Source organism: Plectrocnemia conspersa, unplaced genomic scaffold, assembly GCF_051122295.1.
Source record: "Plectrocnemia conspersa isolate PC_06_02 unplaced genomic scaffold, ASM5112229v1 ptg000012l, whole genome shotgun sequence".
NCBI lineage: Eukaryota > Metazoa > Arthropoda > Insecta > Trichoptera > Polycentropodidae > Plectrocnemia > Plectrocnemia conspersa.
Window position 1 is genome coordinate 20,113,129 of NW_028277176.1, and position 27,009 is coordinate 20,140,137.

The 27,009-nt window shown below is 28.6% G+C and overlaps 3 protein-coding genes across 5 annotated transcripts; all 3 read right to left on the minus strand.

The window, feature by feature from the left end:
- Positions 1 to 4,213: 4,213 nt before the first annotated feature.
- Positions 4,214 to 10,994, minus strand: Schip1 (Schwannomin interacting protein 1). The gene is made up of 12 exons (XM_088200117.1): positions 10,865 to 10,994; positions 10,263 to 10,419; positions 9,871 to 10,113; positions 8,748 to 9,807; positions 8,594 to 8,685; positions 8,405 to 8,502; positions 6,015 to 6,135; positions 5,744 to 5,938; positions 5,520 to 5,680; positions 5,305 to 5,445; positions 5,069 to 5,202; positions 4,214 to 5,010 (listed from the first exon to the last, which is right to left on the minus strand). The coding sequence occupies exons 2-12, from the start codon at positions 10,408 to 10,410 to the stop codon at positions 4,881 to 4,883; spliced, it is 2,523 nt and encodes an 840-aa protein (XP_088056243.1). The 5' UTR covers positions 10,411 to 10,419; positions 10,865 to 10,994; the 3' UTR covers positions 4,214 to 4,880.
- Positions 10,995 to 11,604: 610 nt separating this feature from the next.
- Positions 11,605 to 20,857, minus strand: cindr (CIN85 and CD2AP related). Its single transcript, XM_088200055.1, has 13 exons — positions 20,738 to 20,857; positions 20,120 to 20,318; positions 16,494 to 16,702; positions 16,233 to 16,427; positions 15,989 to 16,097; positions 15,742 to 15,918; positions 15,554 to 15,676; positions 14,998 to 15,201; positions 14,849 to 14,937; positions 14,463 to 14,785; positions 14,104 to 14,398; positions 13,980 to 14,038; positions 11,605 to 13,910 (listed from the first exon to the last, which is right to left on the minus strand). Exons 1-13 carry the CDS (start codon positions 20,748 to 20,750, stop codon positions 13,779 to 13,781), a joined length of 2,127 nt encoding a protein of 708 aa, XP_088056181.1. The 5' UTR covers positions 20,751 to 20,857; the 3' UTR covers positions 11,605 to 13,778.
- Positions 20,858 to 22,359: 1,502 nt separating this feature from the next.
- On the minus strand, positions 22,360 to 26,715 carry LOC148228541 (leucine-rich melanocyte differentiation-associated protein). Of its 3 annotated transcripts, none has more exons than XM_088199584.1 (6): positions 26,544 to 26,715; positions 23,638 to 23,723; positions 23,433 to 23,574; positions 23,227 to 23,366; positions 22,963 to 23,159; positions 22,360 to 22,581 (listed from the first exon to the last, which is right to left on the minus strand). In XM_088199584.1, the coding sequence occupies exons 1-6, from the start codon at positions 26,595 to 26,597 to the stop codon at positions 22,502 to 22,504; spliced, it is 699 nt and encodes a 232-aa protein (XP_088055710.1). In that variant the 5' UTR covers positions 26,598 to 26,715; the 3' UTR covers positions 22,360 to 22,501. The 3 variants fall into 3 exon arrangements, with proteins under 3 accessions (XP_088055710.1, XP_088055713.1, XP_088055709.1); XM_088199587.1 differs by having other exon boundaries at positions 23,433 to 23,587; positions 26,544 to 26,705; XM_088199583.1 differs by lacking the exon at positions 26,544 to 26,715 and adding an exon at positions 23,825 to 25,435.
- Positions 26,716 to 27,009: the final 294 nt, after the last annotated feature.

A 27,009-nucleotide genomic window follows, 5' to 3' on the forward strand; every position in this document is an offset into this window, starting at 1 on the left:
ACAATGCGAATGTAGATGAACAACCTTTTTATATTTGATGAATAAAATTCGGTTTAGTTTTGGGTGTTGTTAAATCGAAATAAAATTCTGTAGTTGGTAGTGATGTATCGGTAATCGTATAAGAGTGAAAATAGTATAGGAACAGTACCAATTTCACTTTTCTCTTGTTATCAAAATTATTTATTTTATTTTAAATTTCAATTAATTTCGCGTATGTGTGCCCACCCGCGCTTGCTACACGCAACAGCTCAAATAGGAGATCATATTTTAGAACTTTGCTCAAAAGGGCTTGCCGCCATTGCGGCCCTTAGACTGTCATTTAATAGAAAGAGCGCACTATCCATAAAAATAGAATATATATATAAAAAACAATTAGCCCCATTCAAACATATGCCTGCCCAGTGTTAAGTAACATTGGTAATAGTATATTTTTTTATAAATTGCAAGTCAATAAAAATAAAGCTATAAAAATAATATACAATACACATTTTTACACTAATCTTTAAAAAAATGCATATTAGCCTTCAAATAACAACAATTAAAGAACATTTTTCTCACAAAATATTAAAAAAATAGTTTGCGAAACCACACTAACCCACATTCGTGTTACGGTGATTACCATAAAAAGAACCTTACATTTAAATACAAGTACATATTGCTTTAGAGGCTAAATACAGCATGTCAATGGTTCAAAATATTCAGTGAAATGTTCTACAACTAACACTTCATTTATTGTATTAAATTATTAATTCCCTATATTTTTTGCTTGAATTGTAAAGGATTTTTAGTTTCCCCCCCTTAAATTATAACCACCAACATTTTATTTTATATTCCTGTTTTTTTTTTATCAATTTATAGCTAATTGTAAAAATGAAAATGGCTATAAACCAGAAACAGGTATAGTGTATATATTTATAATATTTGTAAAATTATTTATGTTATTGAAATAAACATTCTAATCTTAACTTTCACAACATTTCACAATAATAAAATGCACTGTTTTAAACAGAAATAGCGTTTCAGAAAGTTTTAGCTTACATTCATCCCTGGTTTCAAAATATCTATCCGAGTGTGACGATGTTTATAGCATGATAACTCTTTCAAACTTTTCTAAAAAAATAATCTCGAATTCACTCAATTTTTTTTGAAATCAGTGCATGAAAGCAAGTACACACAGAATTCATGTAACCACTGAGAATAGGGCTGAATTAAAATAAACAAAACAAATTTTAAAAGTAAATAAAACAGTAATGGTTTTGGAAATAAATAAAATTAAAAAATACAAGCAAAAATGTAAGGCAAGTATTATAATAAATAACTATAACAATAATGAAATGGACGATAATATAATAATATTTATAAATATACTTCGAGAATAAAAAAACAATACCGCCCTTTGAAATTCCACATAACCCTCAGGGCGACTTGGTCAGTCGCACACAGAGCAAACAATTAAAGAGCGTATAATCATGCGTTAAAGAATGATTTTTGCACTAGCTGTTGAAAATAATTATATTGTAGGTTCATTAGGCAGTCTGTTCTAAAATTATAAAAAATCTTGGTTTCTTTAAAATTGGTTTATTTAAATATAATCATAAAACAAGTGTTTCGCGGATTGGATACAGCTATAATTTATGTCAATCGCCTCAAATCTTTAATTCCCTAGATATATTTAAATTTTTACTTTTATAAACTGTTTTTCTAAATACACATACTTCATAATTTATGTACTAAGATATTACCTATACATATGTTAGGTACTTCATATTATATATTGTTTTAGGTATTAGTATGAATTTATACATTATTTTTATCTTCAAGCTGTATTTTCATTCATTTAATATTTTGTTGTGTAATAAAAAAAAGGGTGAAGCCTTTGGCAATACAAAACACTGCTGTTTAATAATAGTAAAAATGTTTTATAAGCTTATTAGATATATTATATATTTTTTAATTCAATATAATTATTTATACAAAATATTTTAGATGAATATTATAGTGAAATAAAATAAAATAATGATATTTTAATAATTGTATGATATATTTTCTTACATGTACATGTAAAGTAACATCATTGACGGGGACATTTTTTATTTATACAAATATTAAATCACATTTGAAATATTCAACAGATTATGTACAAAGTTGTTCTTGAAACGCACCATTTTCACAGCAACAGGAAAAAGTACTTATATTCATCGGAAACAGTTATTGAATAATTAACAACTTGCGAGGCATTGATTGCCATTTAAAAATTGATTGATATTGAAAATTTTAGTGGTTCATGTTTATTGCAATGTATTAATTTTTCATTACATAATATATTAGGCATTACAAGGAAAAGTGGATAAGGTTTTTAATGGCTTATATTTTGTTTTTTTTTTCATATGATTTTTTATATAGTAAAAAATAAATAAATTTAATGCAATCTTCCAATTTTCCTTGAACGGTAATGATATGACTATAATGATTTGTCATATTTATGCATAATAACATGTCTATTACATTAACTGAAAAATCTATACACACAAAAAGCAACTACAATTTTGTGGCATTTTTTAACAATTATTGACAAAAATGTTTTATATAAAAATATCGACGTTTCCGCAATCAAGTTAAAATTAAGCAGCCACGCTAAACATATTAATTTCACATGGTAAAAAAGCACCTAAATGATATCGTTCCGTATTTATTTATCCAATTCCAATATTCATAAGTTTCACACTACTTCTCGATAAAAAATAAGTATTTTCTTTTACTAACAATAATAAAAAATAAGCAATTTTATATTTCAACATTGCTTGGTTCTAATATATAAAAATATAGAGTATTTAAGAACAAAAATGACTACGCATAAGGCTTTCTAGACGACAGATTGGTCTAATTTATTAAGCTCGTCATAATATAATATGATCTGAGATTTTTTTTATCATACTAAATAGACCTTCTGTAAAGCTTAACTAAAATAAATAAATCTATACATAATATGGCACTAAATTGTACAAAAAATAATACTTTGTTGTTGTGAAAACATTTAGCATTTCTTTTTTTTAATTATTTTAACTTTCATAATGATGATAAGCCAATTAAATATTTATTATTTATATTTCAAGTCAACTCAGTATCCCAAATAGGATTATATTAACAATTTCAAAACAGTTTATTAATATTGCTATTAAAGAGCAATTATACTAAACGTATAATTATATATATAATAGATTGAAATATTTAATAATTATAGTTTGATGATAAATATGAGATGATTTCATTCATTCAGATTGTATAAAAGTATTTTTGGGTTTAATCTGCATATAATTTATTATTTAAAAATGTCATAAAATGACTATTTAATTCAAGTACGCTTAATAATAAAAAATGCATAAATTTGCACATATGATAACAAAATGCAAAGTTATTTACACATATGTTACATAGGATCAAAAATAGGTACAACAAAATTATATATTTGGTCCCAATCGAGACTTATTTGCGATTGTGATTGTTTACAACATTTATTGACTAGCATATAAAAGGTGGGCATTAAAATAAAAAATATTAAAGTATAAAAATATTTATATACTCGCTGGCCAAACTTTGTTCTGACGGATTGTATTTATCGAATTTGATGAGTCATGAAACGTGATTGGAAAAATATGAACACACAACTTCAACTACTTATTTTTATATAATGTATATTATGCATTATTTGAAATTGAATGGAATTGTTATAGTATAAAGGCCAATATATATATAAATATTATTAACAATTATTATCGAAAGTTTCTTTTCCCATAAAAACATACGACCTTGATATATTTATATACAAATTTAATTTAGTTTTGTGACTTAAACATGGACGATAACTTCATTATTGGAAATGCTCCATAATATTAAATAGTAAGAAAGTGTGAGAGCAAATAATATAAATGTGGTTCTATCAATATAAGTGAAGCGAATTTTATTATTTATAATGTATAATACACAATAAATATATAATAGATTATAGATATCAGAATTGTAATCAATAAATATACTATAATCTAGCACCAACTTATATGCAGGAATATCTCCAAATATATGGAGAAAAAGTGTATAGTATATTATATATATATATATATATATATATATATTTTCATTATCAAGTTTTCTTTATGAAGTTTAAGTAAAATAAAATAGCAATCTCTTAATGTGTAATTGAAATATATAAACTCAATTGATCTGTAGACTTTTAAACTCGTATTTATTTTCAGTTATATATTTTTTAATGATAAAATTTCTAACTATGACTAATATTTAAGGCATGTTAAATATACAAATTGTGAATATTAAATTACACATTCTAAATGTTTAGATATGCCATTATAATAGTTTCATAACGTACATGTCAAACAATCATTGTTTTTATGTAATATAAATATTTAAAGATACATTTGCAAATTTCAACAGTTTAAAGACACATGACAAAGCTTCTTAATATTATATTCTTTTAATCACACAATGTTTTCATATCTCTTGGCTATGTTTCACTACACCGCACCGTTTTGTGACAATTCAGTCATCTAGTATGCATTATTTCGATACTAAATTGAACTACTGTACGAGTCAAATCTTTTCATGCCATTGTAAAAGCGATTAAAAAAATATTTACATTTTAGCACTACATATCACATCATCAAAGGATTTTTTTATAAACAAAGCTAAAGTGAATTTTTAACAAGGATGTTGGTGAATATGAATTCGCAAAGAATCAAATTAACGATATACATATCTTTTTAAATCACTATAAATTGTCACTTTCAAGTTCAAAAGAACTATATATTATATAATTTGGTTGCAATTGCATCGGATATTCGATTGAATTTTGCAATGAAAACTATGTATTATTTGTTGATAGAAGACGTTAATGCCGAGACTCGCAGTTGGCTATTGGAACGCTTTTCGTCTTCGAAAGATTTTTCAGATGAACATTTATCAGTGTCGGAAGTTTTGTTTGATAAATCTTTAGCTCCACTGAAAAATTAAGATAAAAATATAAAATAATCATAGATCATATTATCTATCGACTCACAGATGTCTTGTTAAATCTTCAATATCGACAAGCATGGAATCTTGTCCCATGTGTAATTCGTCTCGTGCTATTAAAAGTTCTACCAGTGTTTCGTTCAATCGTTCAATTTGTGTGTGCAGTTCATTAACGATAACCTATAAGGTATTTATATGTTAAAAAATATCTGTTTCGTATAATATATCGTTGTTTTTGTAACATCAGGGCTTTTAACACGTTGATGACGATATACTATTTACCTGTAATTGTGCAACGTTAATATCTGTCAACATTTGTCGTGAAACACGTCGCCTATCTCCCATTAATTTAACTCCTGCCTTTTCGAGACTGGATCTTAACATTTCAGTAATTGGAGACTTATCTTGCCTTTTCCGATCAGCCTTCAATATATAATTATATTTTTAATCACAATACTACTAAAATTACACATGCATATATAGTTAATTTTACATACTTCCATTTGCATATGAGCTATTTCTTTAGCTTGAGCAAGAGCCATTCTAGCCTCGGTTTGTAATCGTGCTTGACATTCGAAAAAGTCTAATTTTGACGAAAAATCTATTTGAGGAAGACTGTGAGAATCATTAAGGGCAAGAGAAGATGGACGAGTTAAACCTGAAAAATAATATCACTGTAATATCACTATATTCAATATTATAAAGTATTTAGATAACATACCTTTTTCAGATTTGGTATTATTTACACTCTTATGACTATCTGATTTCTTATCGGATTTTAACTTATCGTTAGAATGCTTGTACGATATTTTATTGGTGATTTTTTTTGGTGAAGATGCATTGCTGATTTCAATATCTGATGGAGACTCGGTGTCTGATGCTGTTTCATTCATGAAACAAATTTGAAGATTCATGCCTGTCCAATAGATTATATACATATGAGGTAAGAATTTAGTATATTGATTTATAACAAATATATGTAATGACTATACCGCTTTGTAAACGAGATTGTAGACTAGGTTTACGCCCGGGTCTATCTCCAGATGAATAAAAATCATCATGCTCTGTTCCCATTGCCAATCGCCTACGAATTTCTTCCCGGTCATTTCGTCTCTGTAATAGTAATATAATAGTTGTTATTAATATTTGAAAATATCAAAGGACACTAAAAATAAAAAGGTCATTTCGGAAATTTTTATTCAAGGGCAAAGAAGGACCAATTCCTAAAAAAAAAATAAAAAATAGTCATCATAGAAATTTTTGTCAAAAAAGTCATTTTGGATTTTTTTGTTTAAGGAGGGCAAAGAAGAACAAAAGGAGTAAGAAATTTGTCCTCCTCAAAGGAGGATTGCGACAAGTAATTTATACACACCCGAAATTTATCGGGATATTCTTCATGAATGGCTACTATTTTCCTGAATTTTTCAAGAATATCTTCGCTCGATTCATAGTCACAGCCAGATTTATTCATATTTGCTAAATGTATCGATTTGTTTACATTTCGGGTGTAAAAATACTCGATGACGTTTATTTGACAGTTGTGTAAAGAAACCGCCCATATATTTTTTGGCCATAACAAAGAAATTGTTAAAACAAAAATTAAAATCGTAAAATAATAAAACGCGATATACTATTTCATTTATTTAAGTCAAAAATAAAACGAATAAAAAAAAGCATTTGTGGTATTTGTTAATTATATCGGCGACACGTTCAGAAACCAAATTGTTCTGAACATAAATAAGTTTTTAAATTTAAAACTTAGTTTTTTATCATCGTGCACGTATTTACTCACCAAATTAATTAATTAATAAAGAAACGCATTAACCGTTTATCAATGTCGTCGTGTGTTATTCAGTGTTTTCGACGACACTGAAAAACGCTTAATTGCAAATTTTAACCGATGTTTGGGGAATATACACGCGCACAGCGATACACAACTAAGTTTTAAATTTAAAAACGTATTTAGGTAGCAAAACATTGTTGGCCACTTTCGCAGACGTTAGGGCAAAAACAAACAAATGTTCATAATCATTGGTTTCTGAGCGTGGCGACCATTTAATTAATAGCTTCTGATATCAGTAAATAGTAATATACTTGTAGGCTTATTCAATAAGTTAATACAATGAAATATAAATATAAATATTTGTACAAAAACTAAAGAATTAAAAATACAAATTAAATTTTAACTTTACTTATGTTACCGTTACATTGAATATACCTGAATTATTTATTTATGCTGTTCAAATTAACTTTTTTATATGAATGTATAACTGCTAAAAATTTTTAGCAGCTTAATTTAAAAAATATATATGTGTCATGATTTAGAATTCCAAAGTTTTTAAGTAATCACATTAACTCTTCTTATTATCGATCATATTACTTTCATCTTTTATCAAATGCTTGCACGATTTTCTTAATTTGGGCTATCACTACAGTTTTACTGATTTTTCATTTAAGTTTGATTAGCAACGTATTTTGAATTAGAGATTTCTTTTGACATAATATTTTTATTTCTTCTAGCTTAAGTTAAGAGCGCAAAATGAAAGCGGACACCCCAGAACAAAATTCAAAAACACGTATCTGATTTTGCTATAAAAATAAAATTAAAAAAAATATAAGCTTTGTATCTGCTACAAACTAACTTTTGCAATTTTATTTTAAGAAAAGAATTATATAACAGTAACATTTCGCGTAATTTAAAAAAAATAGTAAAATTTTCTTAAGCACTATGAACGTTTCAAATTAAGATATAGAAAGATAAATACAAATAAAATATTTATATAATGACTGCATTCGACGTTTTATAAACAGACAGAAATAAAAAATATATAAAATAATATATTTTTGTAAAGTTGAAGTAATAGAAATGGAATTTAAATAAAGTTTTCTTTCATACGAATATTTTATTAAGGATATTTTGTAGTCCGTTTTGATTTATTACTTTGTTTATTTTTGTTCCATACGTTAAAGGTTTAACAAAATGGCAGTTTAGGAGTTAAATATGTAAAATTATTGTTCTCATGCGTTATTCTAATAAATAGAAGCTTAAGAAAAAATGTTTAAAATATTTGAGATAAATTAAGTCAATAACAGAAAATAACAGTTTATTTGTAAAAATAACATAATTTAGTTGGTAATATGGCAATCTAATTCTATTTCTCTGCGTTAATAGCTGTATATCGTGATATCGCGTGTTTTAGATGTGTTTTTATAATTTGTACATATTGTAAATTTCACATTAGTTGTATTGTGTTTAGTATTATTTTTATCAAAAAAAAACAATTTTCAAGAAATTTAATTTCGTTCTCCTAATTTTTTGGAGTAGGGCGGGGAGGGAAGTATACTGGGTAAAATATATATAAAATTAATTATTTTAACTCACTCGTCGTTCCTCTTCTCTTGCTGCCCTTAAATGGTTTTCAATGGCATCTAAATCAATATTTGGCATTGCTGTTTCAATATTATAAACATCGAATCCTCCTATAATATATTTTATATTAATGTAGAAACATATTGGTTTATACATAAATAGTAAGGTTGGGATTAGTGAATTTAGTTAATAATGTAATACCTTCTGTTTTATTTTTATTGCTGCGTTTTTTAATTTTTATAGCAGAGCTTGACGAAGACAATTTTTCATTATTTTGTCGCATTTTTTCTTTTCTAAAAAGCAAATGATAATTATAAGTCTGATTTTTTTTATTGTTGGAAGTTATACCACTTACTTATCGCTCTTATGTTTGGTATTTTCTTCTGTGTCATCTTTAGCCATATTTTTATGATGCGATACTGTAATTTTGTCGTGATCAAAGTTTAAAACTTCTGCTGGTTGATTAAAATTTATATCTACTTTAATATCTACGTCTTTCACAATGTTAACACTTTCATCGCATTCTATTAAAGGTTCTTTGTTTTTATCTGCTTCTTTCTTATCCGAATAATTATCATTTTGCAATATATCTTCAGTAACGTTAGACATATACGCGTCGTCCATACTCGTTTTAATTTTTTCAATCAAAGTATTACTCCCCAAGTCTTCATAGTTATGGATTTGAACAAATTGTGATACATCTTTAGTATTGTTATTCTCTTTGATTTCGGCGAATATCTCTAGCGGTTCATTAGCATCACAAACGTTCAATTTATCTTCCTCTTGCAACTTCTTAAGAGACATTTCTATTAGATTTTGAAGACGAAAGTCGCTCGAAGAAATGTTCCACAAATCACAGTTTACGTCGTGCTTTTCGACTATTTCTTTAATTACGTTATTCACCACGTCGCTGATGTTTTCTACAGTTTCAGCTATTGGTTTTTGAATGGTTTCGTATATGTCTCGTCTCAACTCGAGCAGATCTTCGGAAAAATCTAGCGAAACTGAATCGGAATTAAAGCCTTCGGTCGATTGTTCATTATTAGCAAAGCTTTCCAAAACAATATTATCGCTTACGTTGGAAATGTCCTTATCGGTTATTTTCTCGGCGCAATCTTTTATGTTGTTGTTAAGTTCGTGATTTGGATAATTCTTTTCGCAGTATTGTCGTAATTCTTCCAACTTGTCTACGTATCCATCGTCGAAATCTTCGTGTACATGTTCGCAAGGATACGGACTCTCTACAGAATATTCTTGCAAAGCATAAGCCAAATGCTGGAAACCAGGATAGTTTGGATTATGAATTCCTCTGGGGATGCGATAAACAATTTGATCGTTAGAACAAGAGTCGTCGCTCAACGAATGCTCGTAAATCTTATCCTCTTCGTCGTTTGATGACGAATAACTACGATCTTCTGAAAATAACAAAAATTTTCGATAAATAAATTATTTGTAATTGTTTTATCATACAAACTCACCTTCGTATTCAAACAATCCCTCGTCGGGACTGTTGTAATCTGCGCAAACCGGAGATACAGAATTTAAATCCAAAGTCAAACTTAAATTGTTTAAATTAAGACGATCTTCCTGTTCGCGCTCATCAACAACACTGTCTGTATGGCTGTCGAATTCATTGCAATTCGTCAGCGATGTAGTGAAATCGATTGCTTTATTTAATCGCGGACGTATTTGACCCTCCCTGTAACCCACGGACACGGAATCTGTACCAAAAATACATGAAAAAATATTATTTTAAAAGGCAGAGTTGTTTTTTAATCGAGAACCATTTTGTGCTAAAATATAACAAGTATAAATGTTGTATTCTCGAATAAAAATTCCAAATTCGGTGCGTTAAAATACATAAAAGTACTTGTATCTATTTGCGCGCTCTCGTTGTTGTCATTGGAGTTGACTACCCCTGATTCAATCCAAGATCGTTGATGGGGTTGTTGTTGAAGGGATATATTCCCATTATTATGTAACTGCACCGTATTTCCATCCGGTTCTCGTAGGAGCATATTGAATTTCTGTACAAATTCAACAAAATTATTATTATACGAATTATAAAGCGATATGTAATATAATTAATAATACACAAGTAATATGTTAATCCTTTTATGATAATATATTATTGTAGGCAATTGATTATATTATGTACATATAATATTCACAACAGAATTGCTACGCGCAATCGGGTCGATAAGCGTATTTTCTCGAGATATTGTGATTTGTATTAATTATAATTTATCTGATTTCATATGAAGGACTCATACATAGCCTTGTCCGATAAAATCTCATTTGGCACATATTATACTGTGTGTATGTGTGCACGCACGAAATGTCTAACTAGCGTCATTATCGAATTTTTGCGTTGCGTCTTTTTCCACCGCGATCGTTTATAGAGTTACGAAAATGAGAATATATGGTTCCATTTTTCTTATTGTTGACGGATGATAGTTTTTAAGAACTTACCAAAGAAATTGAGCCTGTTCTTAGTGCGATTTGGTTTGACTCCACCCAAAGAGGAGAAGGTTGACCAAAGGCGATTGCGCAGAATGTCTAGGCCTGCGCATTGACATTTAGCGCTGAAAGGCTAAATAGTGAAGATTTTTCTACGTATTTTCATATATAATATGTACACACTATATTACCTACACGCTATATTTGTTTTTATATCAAGTGATCGATATAAAAAAACGGGGGGATTGTATTTTTTTATTAAACAGAACCGTGATTAAATGATGATTGATTTATTCATTATAATATATCAATTTAGCATGTAATTAAAAAAAATGCTATTAAAAAATATATAAATGGGTATACCCAAAAATGATTTGTGTTACGTTCGTAAATTTTATTTAAAAAATATACAATTAACGTTAAATTAATTGTTTGGATCGACAACGTGTAAAATTGTGTCTATGTATGATTCATTTTGGTCATAGATATTTTTAAAATAATGTGTCATTGAAATCAAAGTGATAATATAGCTCGAATTAATTTATAAGATAATGATTATTTGTACGCAACATTGAAAGTAAATTATTAATTTTAGTTAATTATTGTGTCTTTTTGCTTTAAAGTATTTCGTAGTGCCTAAATCAAAAGGGGGATTAGAGTTAAAGCCTAATACTAATAAAAATGGGAATTAGCTGAAAAGGGAACTGCAATATAAAGATGGCAACACTGAATCAGCCAAAGTAAAAGAGATATTGAAATATATTATACTTTATTTTTTTTTATTTACAATAATATATTTTGTGAAAAAATAAATGCGATTTATTATAATTGTTAAGTACACATAAAAAAACAAATACAATAAATACAAAGTTTTATAAATTCGATTATATACAAATGTAAGTTTTGAAATTCATACACGTCATTCACAATATTAATTTATAATGTAGTCACACTCTTTTAAGTATTTCATTGTATACAAAAGATTGAATGTTTGTTTTGCATGCATTATAGCTTTACAAAATTGCTTTTCTTTTCACAATAAATCTTAACATCGCAATAAGACGCTTTCCTGACCCGCAGGAATTTTACAAAAATTCCATTACGCACCAAATAATTTTTAAGAGAATAAAAAAATGCACACATTTGTTTACTAAGTTAGTAATATTATTGCTTAATATGTAAAATACATATGTTAAGTACTGTATTCATAAAGTGAATGCTTTAGGTATATGGTGCTAAATATATTTTTAAATGTGCCTTATTGAAGGATTAAAAAAAAATATTAACACAACATTTACGACATTTTTTGGCACTGGGGTTAATTCTAAAAAAACTTTTGCAAAATGACTACATTGAAATTAAAAAGTTCAATACTTCCCCAGGAATTCCTGAATTTATAATTGTTTTCTTATTTCGTTTGATTAATACTTTTTAGATATGTTTCCAATACATATGTGTTATTGCAATAATGTCATACTTTTAGTTATAAATACTATTTATACAGAAAAAATACACTCTTATTAAAAATATATGTATAAAAAATTTACAAACAATAAGTAAAAATAAATAAAAAATTACACACAAAATAAACTCTCATCATCGATTTCCTAAAATTCCTTTGCACTATAAAAATAAAAAATACATTTTAAAAGATCACAACTATCCTAATGAACGCCAATCAATCTTAATGACGATATTATTATAATTATATTACAAATTTCAATTTTGTAAAGTATGAAAGTGGATGTAAGTTATATATCAAAATAATAAGCTATTCATAAGCATTATTTTTTAATCTAGTAGTTATACAAAGGCAACAATATTTTACTCTCTATATAATCTAAGACTAAAAGCTGTTACGCGATTTTTATAATTACATCATTCGTTTATATCTTAAATGACTTATGTGAAATATAATACTTTCACTAAAGGTTTGAGCGATTGTTTTACAATAATGTTGAATTTGAATTGCATGTAAAAAAATAAAGTAACTGATTTTTCATGGTTATAATAGTGATATCCAGAAATTCACGTTGACCATAAATTTAATACCATAGCACCTTTGAAGGAACAATAATGACGTTTATGACCGGAATGTGACCGCTAATGTATTTACTTTTAAAATGCACAAATCCTATAGTATTATAATATGCTTGTATATGTATATAATAAGAACTTTAATTATTGGTAAAGTAGTTGAAGAAAACTTTAGAAGGAATTATCATACGTTTTATAATAATCTAAACAAATTGTAATATGTAAGTTTTCGTACAAATATAATCATATGAACGGATATTATGTTTAACGTGCTACTTGATTGTTATAAATTAAGTAAAGCTATTATAAAAAAAATGGAATGTTACATGTAACCTTTATGTACATACAAATATCATTAAATTGGAATGATAAATCATACAAATGTAGACATAATAGATATTTTAAAGCATAAACAATTCAATCATACATTATTGAGTAATATGTTATACATATGGTAATTAAAAGTACAAAAAAATTCGGCAAAAAACCTTTAAAACTGTAAAGTTGTTTTAAGAATTATATAAAGTAGTTAATACATGAATTAAATTGGAATTCATAAAAAATAAGCTAACCAATTATGGTATCGATTTTTAACCAAAAATCACAATAAATTTATATAAAAATAAAATAAGACAATAGATCTACTCCGAGACCCATACATGACTTTAATTTGAATTGACTCACTTTATAAAAAGACAGTAACTGTTCTACAACTACATTCGTTGAGAAAAATAAAAAATTAACAACAATAATAAAAACACAGGTACTAATATTAAGTTCGTCGTATTGATTACACTTTAGTTTAGAATGTATACCCATAAAGTAAACAAATTTAATCATTGTTTAAGAATGGCATCATGACCTTGTCGAGACGAGAGTTAGACGAAGGTCACACACGTGTGACGCACCTTTCCAATCTTTGAATATCAGCTTGCAGTGCGTTTAATTCCCTATCGTATCTCGCTCCCAGAGCTGTGAATCTGGCCTCTTGGGCCTCCACGACGCGTTCCAAATTGGCTATCTATAATAAATATCGTACAATTAACATTAAATAATCATTAAAACGCAAAATATAACTTTAAAACATTACCCTTTCGTTAAGTTGAGCAATTAACAGTTGTTCGGGAGTTGAATCAGAAGGAAAAGAACCTAAGAATAGTAATATTATATGAATATTTATAGACATCTCCAACAGATAATTTTTATATACATACCATTTGTCGCTATTATTTCCTCGTTTGGAGCTACTATGAAGCTTCCTCTTAATTTATTATCAGCGATGGGATTTGAACTCCTAGACGTTGGCAAATTGGTCACAGGGGTCTGACTCGGCTGCTGAGACGCTGGCATGTGAGTCGTGCTGCGTAATATGACGCTAGCCGAGCTCGAAATCGAAGTTCTGAGTTCGCTTGGTGAAATTTTATTGTTCGTCTCCATGTATGTAGATAGCGACGAAAGAGTCGCATTTGATTTCGACGAGTCGACTGGATTTTCCGACTGATTGTGAGCCTGTAAATAAAGATAAACGATTACTATATCAACGTTACATTGGAGATAATGTTTATTAACATACCTCAACTGATGTGCTAATCTTTGTAATTTTAGAAGATAGAGCATTCATGCTCTGAGACATTTCTAAAGGATTGATGACTGGCATGTCTTTGATCGGGTCCATATCGCTCGAATCCAGTATTTTATCGCTACTTCCTGATAATCTCGGCTGTGGTGGATCACATTTTTCTCTGGTGGTCGAAGCATCTGCTGTTTTCGAGCGTCCGATTTCAGAAATTGGAGAAGTCTTTTTGGCTTGATTGAACTTCAACTCTTCCATCCACGGAGCTCTTTGTTTCTCCCATTCTCGGGCTTTAGGCTTTATTTCAATGTCTCCAGCACTCTCTAGCATAAAACATAAATTATTACAACACGTCCGAATACTATTATTATAAGTTATGATTTTACCTGTAGATGAATTATGATTGGAACCGTTAGTTAAAGGTATATCGTCGCGTAGTGCTTGACTTGGCGGTCGCCGTGGAGGTCCTTTTACCCTATAATAATTTTAATTAGTTTTACTCTCAGAATAGTCGATCGTATAATACAATACATACCTGCCAGACCGAAGATCGTTCAACATTGCACTCCTTTCGACTTGATCAAAGCTCTCTGACATTGTCGATTCGAGCAAAATCGGAACAGGACTCACTGAGGCTGGTAACGGTGAAGGAGATGGAGATATCGATGTTAAAATTGGTTCGCTGCTAGGTTTACTGCTTAAAGCTCCGTCGGCCGTGTCGGATGATGGTTGACTTGAGCTGGATATTAAATAATGTTTATGAGTGAATACGTTTGTCAACTAGAATAACCAGTGTGACTGATATTTGCAAATGTGAAAAATTATCAAACGGAAATTATATAGGAGATAGTATTTTTTGCATGATAACAATTTTGTACGAAATAAACATTTCATTTAGCACATGCTTAATTATCTTAGTACTTCAAACAACTATATATATTAAATAATATTTTACATTTTTAATTAAGCTGTATAAACTTAAATAATTATAGAATAGAAATATCATAAAAAAAATATTTTATCATGTATTTGCAAATTAAAAGATATTTTGTACATCAATATTTTTTTTACACAAATATTCTAATTCTTACCGATGATCCGAAGATAGAACTTTCTGTTTTAATTCACTCAACATAGCAATAACAGGAGAACCAGCCTTTTTGACTGGTATAGGTGGTTTCATTCCGCCACCAGCATTATCGGCTTCTAACGATCTACAAAATTTAAAAATAAAAATGAAAAAATTCTTAAGATCATAAATAAAAATATAAATAAGCACCTCCTTGTTTTTTTTTCGGCTGCAGCTTCATTCTCCAATGATCTACGAGATTTCTGATGTACTACATCTTCGTTGCTATCCATTCCGTCCAATTTGTCCTTCTTCGATTTTGAGGTGTCAATAGTTACGTCGTTGATTTCTAAAGACTTTCTCACAGCCGCTACATTCTCTTGTGCGCTGTGTAAAAATATTTATATTAAGCACCAAATGTAATTCATATTATAAAATAATTTCCATAATACAGTACCTCGATCTTGAATCTTTTTTATTAGACGGTAATGTCGAGTTTTTAGTTTGATTCAAAGACAATAAATGCTTAGCCGGTCTTGCAGGTTTCTTGCTACCTGTATCGCCATCTAGATAAGTATGTACAATATTTTTTATCAATATACACTTATGACACTAATATGTCAATTAATGTGTCATGCCAAATATCGACCAGTATTTTTCGTGAGAAGATAAGATAATCGATTGCAATCAAAATTGCTTACCAGAGCCAACCGTTTGATGCAATATGTTCACAAAGTTATCGGGGAAAAGTCCGATTTTGCCGCGCAGCTCCCCTCGCCACCATCCTTTATCCGGTACGTCCTTTGAGATAATAGTTAGAACATCGCCTTCGACTAGTGTTAGCTCGTCCGAATTTTCTGCTTCATATGGATATAAAACTCTACATTGTTCGCGAACTAAAATACGTCAAGATGATGTAAAATTTGATACAGATTATAATGAAGTATATATGCAATACATACCTGGTTTAGGCGGTAAAGGCGGCGTTACTTCAAGAGGAATGACGAAATTAGATGGGAAAACGCCAACGTGTGCGCCTTTTTGTCCTTTCCACCATCCTTCTTCTACTTCGCCGTGTACTTGTATTACGTCTCCGACTGATAAATTTAATTCATCGTGATTCGCTTGCGTGTAGCTGTACATGGCTCGACAATAACGTGGAGCAGAATTTCTGAAGAAAGACACATATTTTAGCTCTAGCAGCATACACGATAGATAAATCAATAGTCAATGAAAATTAACAGAACTAATTGAAGACCCAATGTGTTACTGCACTTATCAAACAAAGCCATATATAGCATTTATGGCAAGAATGAATTAAGCTATGTAATTAATATATAATTTTGATTTCATGTTTAACTCATCAGATTTGGGTTTTTTTATTATTGAAGAGGAATTTATGCAGAGATCATTAATTCGTTTAAGAATTTGTAAGACATGTAAATGTATTAAATATTATTTTACTAGAAAAATATTAGCTAATTTTAAAGAAATTGTTCAAATGTACAGCATGATTTAAATGTAGTTTTGGAGTTAGTTTTCTCGTGAAAAAATATAAAAATTATATTTACCCTTTGTTTGGTGAGCTCTTAATTTAAAAAAAATGCAAATAGACAATTAAAACAGAAGATTTACTTGAGCAAATTTATTTTTATGGTTTGTATAGATTTAAAGCTTCAAATCCTTCTTACATCTTGTACATCAGAGTCTACGAATGCATATTACATGTCGCTTTTTTATTCCTGAATTCTTTTCGATTAATCGACCCCCCCTATAGCATAGAGATTGGGACTTCGTTATAGGGGACTAGGCACCCATACAAAATTTGAGATTAGGTTCTTTCAACTGTATTTTGTGAATTTAACGAAATCAGCAAATCAATTTTTTCCCCATTTTTATGTATTAAATGACTTTGTATTTAGTTTGTAAACAAAAGCACGTGCCATATGTTCTTATTGCGACACACGCGCGAAGAATGTTTGCGAGTGCCAAGGGAGTCAAACGAAAGTTTTTTGAGGTATTTTTTTAAAATGCCTACAATGAATAAATAATAAAAAATAAATATTCATTATCTAACTCTTTCTGCAGTATGTTTTATATAAAGAAAAAAAATAATGGTAGAAATGAAAAATGTTTAACATCTTAAATCACGTAATTATGCATTTAATTACTGACAGTGTCATCTAATATCACGTTCCATCGAGACCTTTTTAATACCTTAATTTCATCATCACTTTCATTAATAATAGGATAATTTTCTTTATTGTTCTCTGTCTGCATTTCTTCTCGAATTTTATAATATGGTGCTTGACATTTTTTTAATTGTTTTTTTTAATTCAGCAGATCGCTCTGTGGAACAATCGTATTGAATAAATTATTATATTTACATGGGTTTTGCATTTAAATTTTGAATATTGTATACAAAGTCTTATATCATATATTTAAATATATGTATTTTATGATTCATTAATAGTTTTTTAAATTTGTAATAGATATGTATTACATAAATAGTTTTATTATAAAAAATTAGAATGGTTGAAACACCCTGAAAAGTGTATACATAATGCATTACAAAAAACGTGTACATAGATTTGCTTGATCATAATTTTTCTATAGCTATACAAAAAGAAATATTTTCTTACTGTATTGTGATGAATATCCCTGGAATGTTATAGCGCAACGGCGTTTCGCCCGTCCGAGAATACGTTTAGTGAAGTCAAGGGACAAACAGTAACAAAAACTACGCTATAGGAGGGTTTACTGTATTTAACTTTGATAGATTTATTTGTTTGTATGTACAGTGTATAAAAACAGAACCGTAATTTTTCATCTTTACTTTGAATTTATAGAAAATTGCAAAAATAATAAACACAAAAGTATTGCCTTACCTAGTTTTGATTTTAATGTCCAATAATTTATATTTGCAAAATACACACAACACACAAAAGGAATTAGCCCAATGTATCCACTTTCAGTATCAGTGGCGTGCCATCCATACATGCGGTAGATTCAAAACGTCAACCTGCATGCACGGTTGATCGACTATAAACACGAGCACGTGTAACGGCTGAGTCGCTTGCCATCAACCGTACGTGCAGTTGACGTTTTGAATCTACCGCATGAATATATATATATATATGTATATATTAATTTTATTTACACATACATACACACATATACATATATTAACTAGTATTTAATTTAGTATCTTTTTTATTATTCCTCGTCAATGTTTTTTACGTTTAATTTATCGAAGTGTTCAGTTAGAGTATCTATTTTTAAATCATTTTAAATTGACAATCAAATTATGTTTGATGGTATCACTAAGTCTATCTTTATCCATATTAACCACTTTACACGCGGTCCCGCACGGGTGTGTGAATTTAGAAATGTCCATTACACGCGGTGTCAAGCCTGTGCGGGAATATGAAAATCGGATTTAAACATGGTCCCACATATAAACGTGATTATATTTGTCATTATACTCAGCTTCTGAGCATATGTGGAACTCGTTTAGCATTTCGTTTCAAGTAAAAAAAAGGTCACTTTTTTATTAGCTGCGGAAGTCATGAATTAGAAAAATACAAGGCGGTGTGTTACTTAGAATTTTGCCCCTTGAAGTATTTCTCAATTGCATTAGATGGGATGGAGACAATAAAAGAAACTGAATGAATAGGTAGGTAGTAAAGCTGGCAAAACATATTCATGTAAGCATCCTAGACTAATTGGGGTTGCTTTATCTTTCCAATAATTTGACACTTTTATTACTATATTGCTCCATATTTCTTAGAATGTATAAAACGCAATATGTTTTTGAATGGAATGTGTTTATTAAATTTAGTAAAAATCTCCATTGTTTATTATTGGGTTCATTCCATTATATTATTATTGTTTGCGATTTTTAAAAAACGGCAAAGATAATATTTACAATTTTCTTGGAACACTGCAAAAAATACCCATATATGTAATTTTAAAATATAAATTTTGCAAAAAATATAAATTTTTTATTTATTTTTTATTTTTCCCATTTATATATATTTTTTTACTATTATAATTTTCAATAAAAAAATGTGATTTTTTTAAGAACACTGCAAAAAAACACTCGCATGTTAAGTGGTTAAGTTTATAATAAATTGCAGTATTATTATTGTTAGTTAAATAACTAGTTAGTTAAGTAATAAATTTGATATCATGTTTATAAAATGTGTTTTATCTTTACTTCAATAATTCTTATAAACTGATGAATCATACATATGAACAATTTTATTTTACTTCAATGTAATGATATAATTTTATTCGTTAGAATATATTTTATTATTTAAAACAAGAAATTTGCAACTTTACGGTTATTTAATTCTAAAAATGAAAAGACAACGAATTGCAGAATTTTGAGTGTTAGCTGTCAATATAAATATAATATGATTCCATATTAATTTCTAGTATTAAAATTATCATAGAAAAATATACATATTGATTGTAAACTATAGAAGTAAATATTCTATTTTAATTATATTCATATTTATAGCTTTTCCATAGTCAAGCGAAAGGATGACGAGAAGGAAAGGGTTTTATAGATAAAATAAAATACCTTAACATGACTTCGTTCGCATCTTTAGTGGAGCCCAATAAGCGGACGTAATTATCGGGAAATAGTCCAAATCTACCACGTAGCTCTCCGCGCCACCATCCGCCGGACTTCTGCTCCACGTTTCTAATCACGTCGCCTCTTCTTAGTGATAACTCTTGATCGTCCTCCGCAGTGTAATCGTGTTCGACGACAACGTCGACTGTAAGCAAGTCACAGAAGCGAAATAGATAAGATAATTGATAACGTATATGTTTTCGATCGTCGTAAAATGAGGTCAAGTAAAAATAAGCATAAAAATATTAACTCTGGTTTGTTTATATTATCGTCGATGACAGCTGAACTGTCAGCCATTTTGTAATTAATAAAGTTTCGTATGGATCGCGTTGAATATTATTTATGCGACTTATCGATGCAGCGCGCGGGTCTAGGTCGCGTCGGCGAGTCGTCGACTGTCGTCGGTTCGTCGAGATGCGATCGTCGAAGATCACGCGAGCTCATTTTACAGGCGCAGCGAGAGCGCATCGCTAGCGGATTAACTAAACAAATAAGACGCTGACGGCGACGCAGCCGTTTCGCAGGCGTCAGTGAAGCGATGAAAACGGAGACGTGAAGGCTCACCCGAGTGTGCCATGGTGACTCCCTGCGGAGCTGTCGGGGGGGCGGGGCCGTCGCTCAGTAGACAGACTCGCCCGCTGACACCGACATCACACGTCTTTCTTAATACGGACGCGCGATCGTAACGCTTCGGTTTCCGGCCATCGCTCGTTCGCTCTTAGTCATCAATCAAAGGGATACGATTTGGATTCATTGTTCAATTTGCGCTCGTTTATCATCGTGGAGATGAATCATTTGCGTATTTACATTTCATTCACACGCTAAAGTGGCGATTCGAAGAATTGCGAATTGTTATTTTATCAAAGCGAAATTCAGTTTAATCTGTAAGTTACTTGATTACTGTTTATCTTCACTATCGAAGTTATATTAGAGCTAGCGAATGCTTTCTACCATACCCCTTAAATATATAAAAGTAATAAACGTATTTTCCATTAAGTTTTATTTTTTCGAAGAAAATTTACGAAATTTATTTTAAACAAAAATTTTCGTGATGACCTTTTTGTTTTTACCTCTCTTCCTCTGGAAAAAATACCAAATGTCTTTTGTTTTTTAGAGCCCAGGGCACTGAATATTATCGAGCCGGCCCTAAAGGAAAACCTGCAGCCATTAACAGGAACGTATTTTACCTATTTATAATAATTATTCTATTTACGTGTTTTTGTTCTTCTAAATATACGGTTGCTTTTAAAGTGTGTATGCAGACTATAGAAGCACATGTTGGGCGATATAATTGCCCACAAATCTCAGGATTTTTTTACAATAATTAAAACTATCTAGAAAACCGATTTGTGTCAAAAGAGCAAAACATTTTTAATCTAATAGGTCAAATTGATTTATTCCTAATTATTTTGTTATAAAATTTGCATTTGCTTTTGTTAGTTTAGATTTTTATAGTATATGTATCAATATCACAAGTAAAGTTAACAAATAAACTTTAAAAGCCATCGATATTTTTAATGTTAAAAGGCAGTGTATTACAAATATTGATGTTTTAATCTTTAGTTACATTTTTTTATATTTATTACTTTTAAGTAAAATTATTATATTTTTATTGCTTTTGCCAAATTTATAATAAAATATATTTTTAATAAATATAATGGTCGTTTTATTGAGTATTATGGCCACAAACGTCAAATTAATTATATAGATGTTTGTATATAATAAGTATGTCAATGTTTACATTATTTTTTTATGCTATGACACATTCTTTATATACATCGACCACTAATTAAATATAGTATTATTTATATAACGGCATTTTAAGAATATCTAACAAAATAGCGTTTCTTTTATAAAAACCTGACTGAGCGACGTATTGATGATATGGTATTATTGATGCCAACATTTATTTGTGAATATATTAACGTGACCAGATTTTGAAAATATCAAAACTGGACACTAAAAAAAGGGTCATCTCGGAATTTTTTGTTCGAAGAGGACAACAATTTTGAGGAGAACAACGTCTGGTCACCTTAGTAAAATAAATCTTTACATAAGACTATTCTTAAAAAGTCTACTAGTTACAACTCACGACTTACCAGGACGGATGACAAAAAAACAGTACTATACTGGTAAATCCAGTACGAATGGTGGCATTAGAATATGTTATATTATGAATGAAAATATAAATAATATAAACATTTTATTGTAAATATAATATAATATATTACAAATACATTTGTAAAAAAATATTGGTTAATAAATTGTAATAAAAATAAAATAAAACACGTGCGCATATTAAAATAGTTTTTTCTGTACAGATCTTATTTATAAATCATTATTGCGAATAAAACGGTTTCCCTCTGAGTGTTTTCCAGAATATAAATAAAGACATTTTCCATAGGCACCTGTAAATAAAATAAAGCATATTCATCTCACAAATAATATAACACATTTCATTAACAAAAAATGAACGACTATATTTACAAAAGTATTTTTCCCACATGCTAAATATTACACATGCTATAATTTAAATTACTCCTTTAAAATCTGTAATATTCACTTACCAAAAAAAAAAAATATATTTATAATTTTATATGTTAATAAATTACAAACATTCTTTAAAAAAAAATGAAAAATGAAATTTTTTAATAGAATTGACGAATCATATCAAACAGTAACGTTCGTTGATCAACTAAAAAATCAAAACATATTCTCTAACTATTGGATTATTGTTGATAAACCCAACTACTGAAAGCAAATCAAATAAAAGATTATTGAATTCATACCTTTGTGTTCCTGCCTTGATATGGGTAACGATGGCAACTCAGTTCGGCGTTCTTCATATTCTATATTTTCACGAGAGTCTTTCGGTTTTCTTATATATAGAAACTGTCCACGCAGCTTCGCCTCTGCTCTTTCTTTTCTACTGATACGTCTAGAATCTAAAAACTTTAAACCTTGCAGATTGAATATAACATATAATCTGAAAATAAGAAATTTAATATTTATTACCATTTATAAATAAATCATTAGTAAATCAATTGTGATACCTATATCTTTGGTAATCTGCTTCAGTTTTTGATGAATCAGTTAATTGATCGGGACAAACTGGATTTCCGAGCATACTTAGATATGTGAGATTAGGTATATTTGTTTGTATCTTTGAAAGGACTTCATCTAAATCTGTAATCTATCATGGATGTTCATTATATTATGTAATATGTTTATTTGTAAGATAATAATAATATATATTTACACAATTCTTGTTTAATGATAATGTTGTCAATGTAGGAATGTCCGGCATCAAATTTAAATCCTTGAGTTTATTATTATCAAGAATTAGGTCCTTTAACTTTGGAAAATCTTGTAATCCAGACAATGACGTTATTGAATTAAAACTGAAAATTAAAACTGATTTAAGATAGTAGCAAATTTATAATATTTTCTAGATAAACATATACCTTAAATCTAAGCATTCGACTTGATTGCCAAACATTTTACATAGAGTTGAAGGAATTCTTTTACATTCATGACCCGCATAACTAAGCTGTGAACATAAATTAAATTAAATTTTCAATATACAAAACATAAAATAAACAGTATATCGAAAGTAAAGATTAACACAGTCTTGATCATTCAATGCATCACCTGAACTTTAGACTCGACCAATTGAAAATACAAATGAGATCTTCGATACTGTCGTAGGTATCTCGTTTCTACTCTCACTAAGCATTTCAATTCTCTTGGAATTGGCATATTTAATTCAACACAATGTCACCTCTTATTATAACAACCTTTTGTATAATCAATCATGTTATAATTTACTATAATATCATTTCATCACATGTAAATCTTTGTATTTAAAGATTCGTAATAGTTATAATAATTATTATAAAATATTTATATTATAATGAAATTATTATTTTAATTATCAATTTATAAAATATATACATTTATTTTACACATATAATATTTACTGACTTGTATAGACAATATTGGTAATTTGATCATTGCAAATAAATATATTATAAGCAATTTTTAGAAATGAATAATTACGATTGAGGTGTAATGGCGCACTGCGGTATGAAGTACATTTTCTTATTAAACATTGAGTGTACTTAATACTTCAGGGGTTGTCAACTAATATATGTATGTGTATAAAAAAAACAATGACTTGACTGACGAGTAATACACTTATGTTTTGAGTCCAATAGTATAAAATATGTTATTTATTACAACAAATATATTAAGTATTGATTATAAAATACTATAATATTTATTATATTTAAAAAAAGTTAATTTTAAATAATAATTAAAAATGGTTTTATTCCACCTATCTACACACAATCGAATACGAATACCATTAATGAGTTGTGGTTTAAATACGTATATTCGATTACAATAAATCATCGCATTTTATCGTTGCAATGTTAAGGTTTAAACAATTTATTTTAAACTAATAAGTATTTTAATTAGTTCACTGTTTATAAGCCTACAGCTGAGCACTGAATGTGACATTTATAATTGGGTCAAGTATAGTCAAATTATGGTTTCAATTTTTCTACGCTTCTGCGCGTTAGCTAAATTTCAGCAACCGAAGTTTTTATTTAATTAAATTATAAAGCGTTTAAAAACATTTTTACAATTATAAGCGCGATGGATATTATATATATTTATTAGGATAATTAGTAATACAATGAGATACATATGTATGTATTTGACATATGTACACTGTATATGTACAAAATGAGTTTGAATCCTAAAAGCCGTTGTTTGAACGCTGAATGTGAATTAAAAATCCCGAAAGTTCTAATGTAATAAGTTAGATGATTGCACATTTTGATGTGTGATTAGTTTATTTTAATACTTGGCTATATAAAATATTTTAGTCTCTTATCTTTACGTATTGCAGTAGCACATAATCGGTCATCAGCACGTCGCTGTTCAGTTCAACTTTTATCTTTCAACTTAAAAGTTGAAAGTTCAAAATAACACAGTTGATCTAAAAATAGCAGCCATAATGACATGTGCAAATGTCACGTCGCTACTGTTCACCGTTTTGGAGGAGTTCTTATGACAGCCAGACACACATATGGTAAAGAATTATAACTAAATAATAGTGTTTTAATATTCTCATATACGGACAAAATAGATTTATAAACATTAATTGTGATATTTTAATTTTTATTAAATTGTATCTATTTATGTATCATATATATTCTTATGAGTAATTACATATAAAATGAAACCATATATTCACTATTTTACAGATATTCTTAAGCAAGCTAAAGTGAGATTAATATTTATGTATTATAAGTAATTATTTGTGAGAAAATCAATAATTAAATAACGCTGCTAAATTCATCAAAATAAATATTACCCATCATAATTGATATTGATATTTATTGTCTTCGTTGTATTGGTTCATTAAAATTTTGATATAAGTTGCTATCTATATGTTAAAAGTATACAAAATTATTCATGTTGTATTGCATATATTATTTTTATATAATTATTCATATTTACTTTACTTATCATCCAATATTATTTATTCAATAGTACATATTTATTTATATTTATACTTATCGATTGAAATGAATTAGAGCGTAGAAATATTAATGTCTAAATAATGAGATAAAATATGATTAATTAATGGTATTTGTATGCCTTGAAGTATATATGTATATATAATAATAGAGTAAGTTAATCGATGATAAATGAATAAGTCATTTTTTACTTTGGACTTATTTATATTTATTATTACTAAAAACACATTGAAAATACACAGCAATTAAATATTGATTTATATCCTATGATGTTTTTATATATAAGTACACAATATACGACGCATAATAATTAATCTAATGATTTTAATATGTTAAAAGATTTTCTTTAAGGCAAAACTTGAGGCTATATATTTAATATTTATTCGCTATGAGCTAAGAATTTCTTCAAATAATAATGTATAAACCTTTATATTTATTTAATCATAAAGTACAATGAATGATTGAGTCAGTTTGTGTTTGTATATATCAAAATATTGTGTAGCTACTCTTTTTTGTAACTACCGTGTATATTTTATGGAAGTTGCTCGTCCCTAACCGCACGCCTCATTCTTTACAGAGAATCCCTACAAGTTCTGATTCATGGCCATTTCGTTGTACTTTAATTCATCTATAGTTGTAAAAACACGTTGGTGAGGTACTCATTATAAATTAATATTATAAAACTAGCAAAATAACTAATACATTAGATCGTTTTTCATATTAATACAAATGCCGAAATTTATTAGCGAACTTACACGTGCGTCGATTACATCTATTCTAAACCCAATGTATTCAATCACCAAAAGGTTACGATTACTTACTGTGTTGTTTTCAAAGTGATAAGGCAGAGTCTTCGAAAGGTTGATGCTTGTCATTATCCTGCAGCTTTTCTTTTAAAAACGTGTTAAGTTTGACCGGTGTGTGGTTAAATGTCACAGATTCAGACACAGAACGTTCACTGACGCTGTTCTGGATTGGAATACACAAAAACAGGCCTAGCGAGTCTTAATACATTCATACACAGTGATATCGCACACATAAGATAAGAACGTTTAATTTCTCGTTTTGATAATAGATGACTCAGTAGTATTCATTCTTGTATATTATTGACCAAAATTGTATTAGTAACTGTAATATAAATGCTCTTATTTAAATTATATAAATTTGCAATATTTTTTAAAATAAAATAATATTTTTTTTGGTGAAAGGAAAACTAGATATTATGTATAAGATATTGTAGATTACAGTTGACTGCTTTACCGACATCTTAAACTCACACCAATCGTA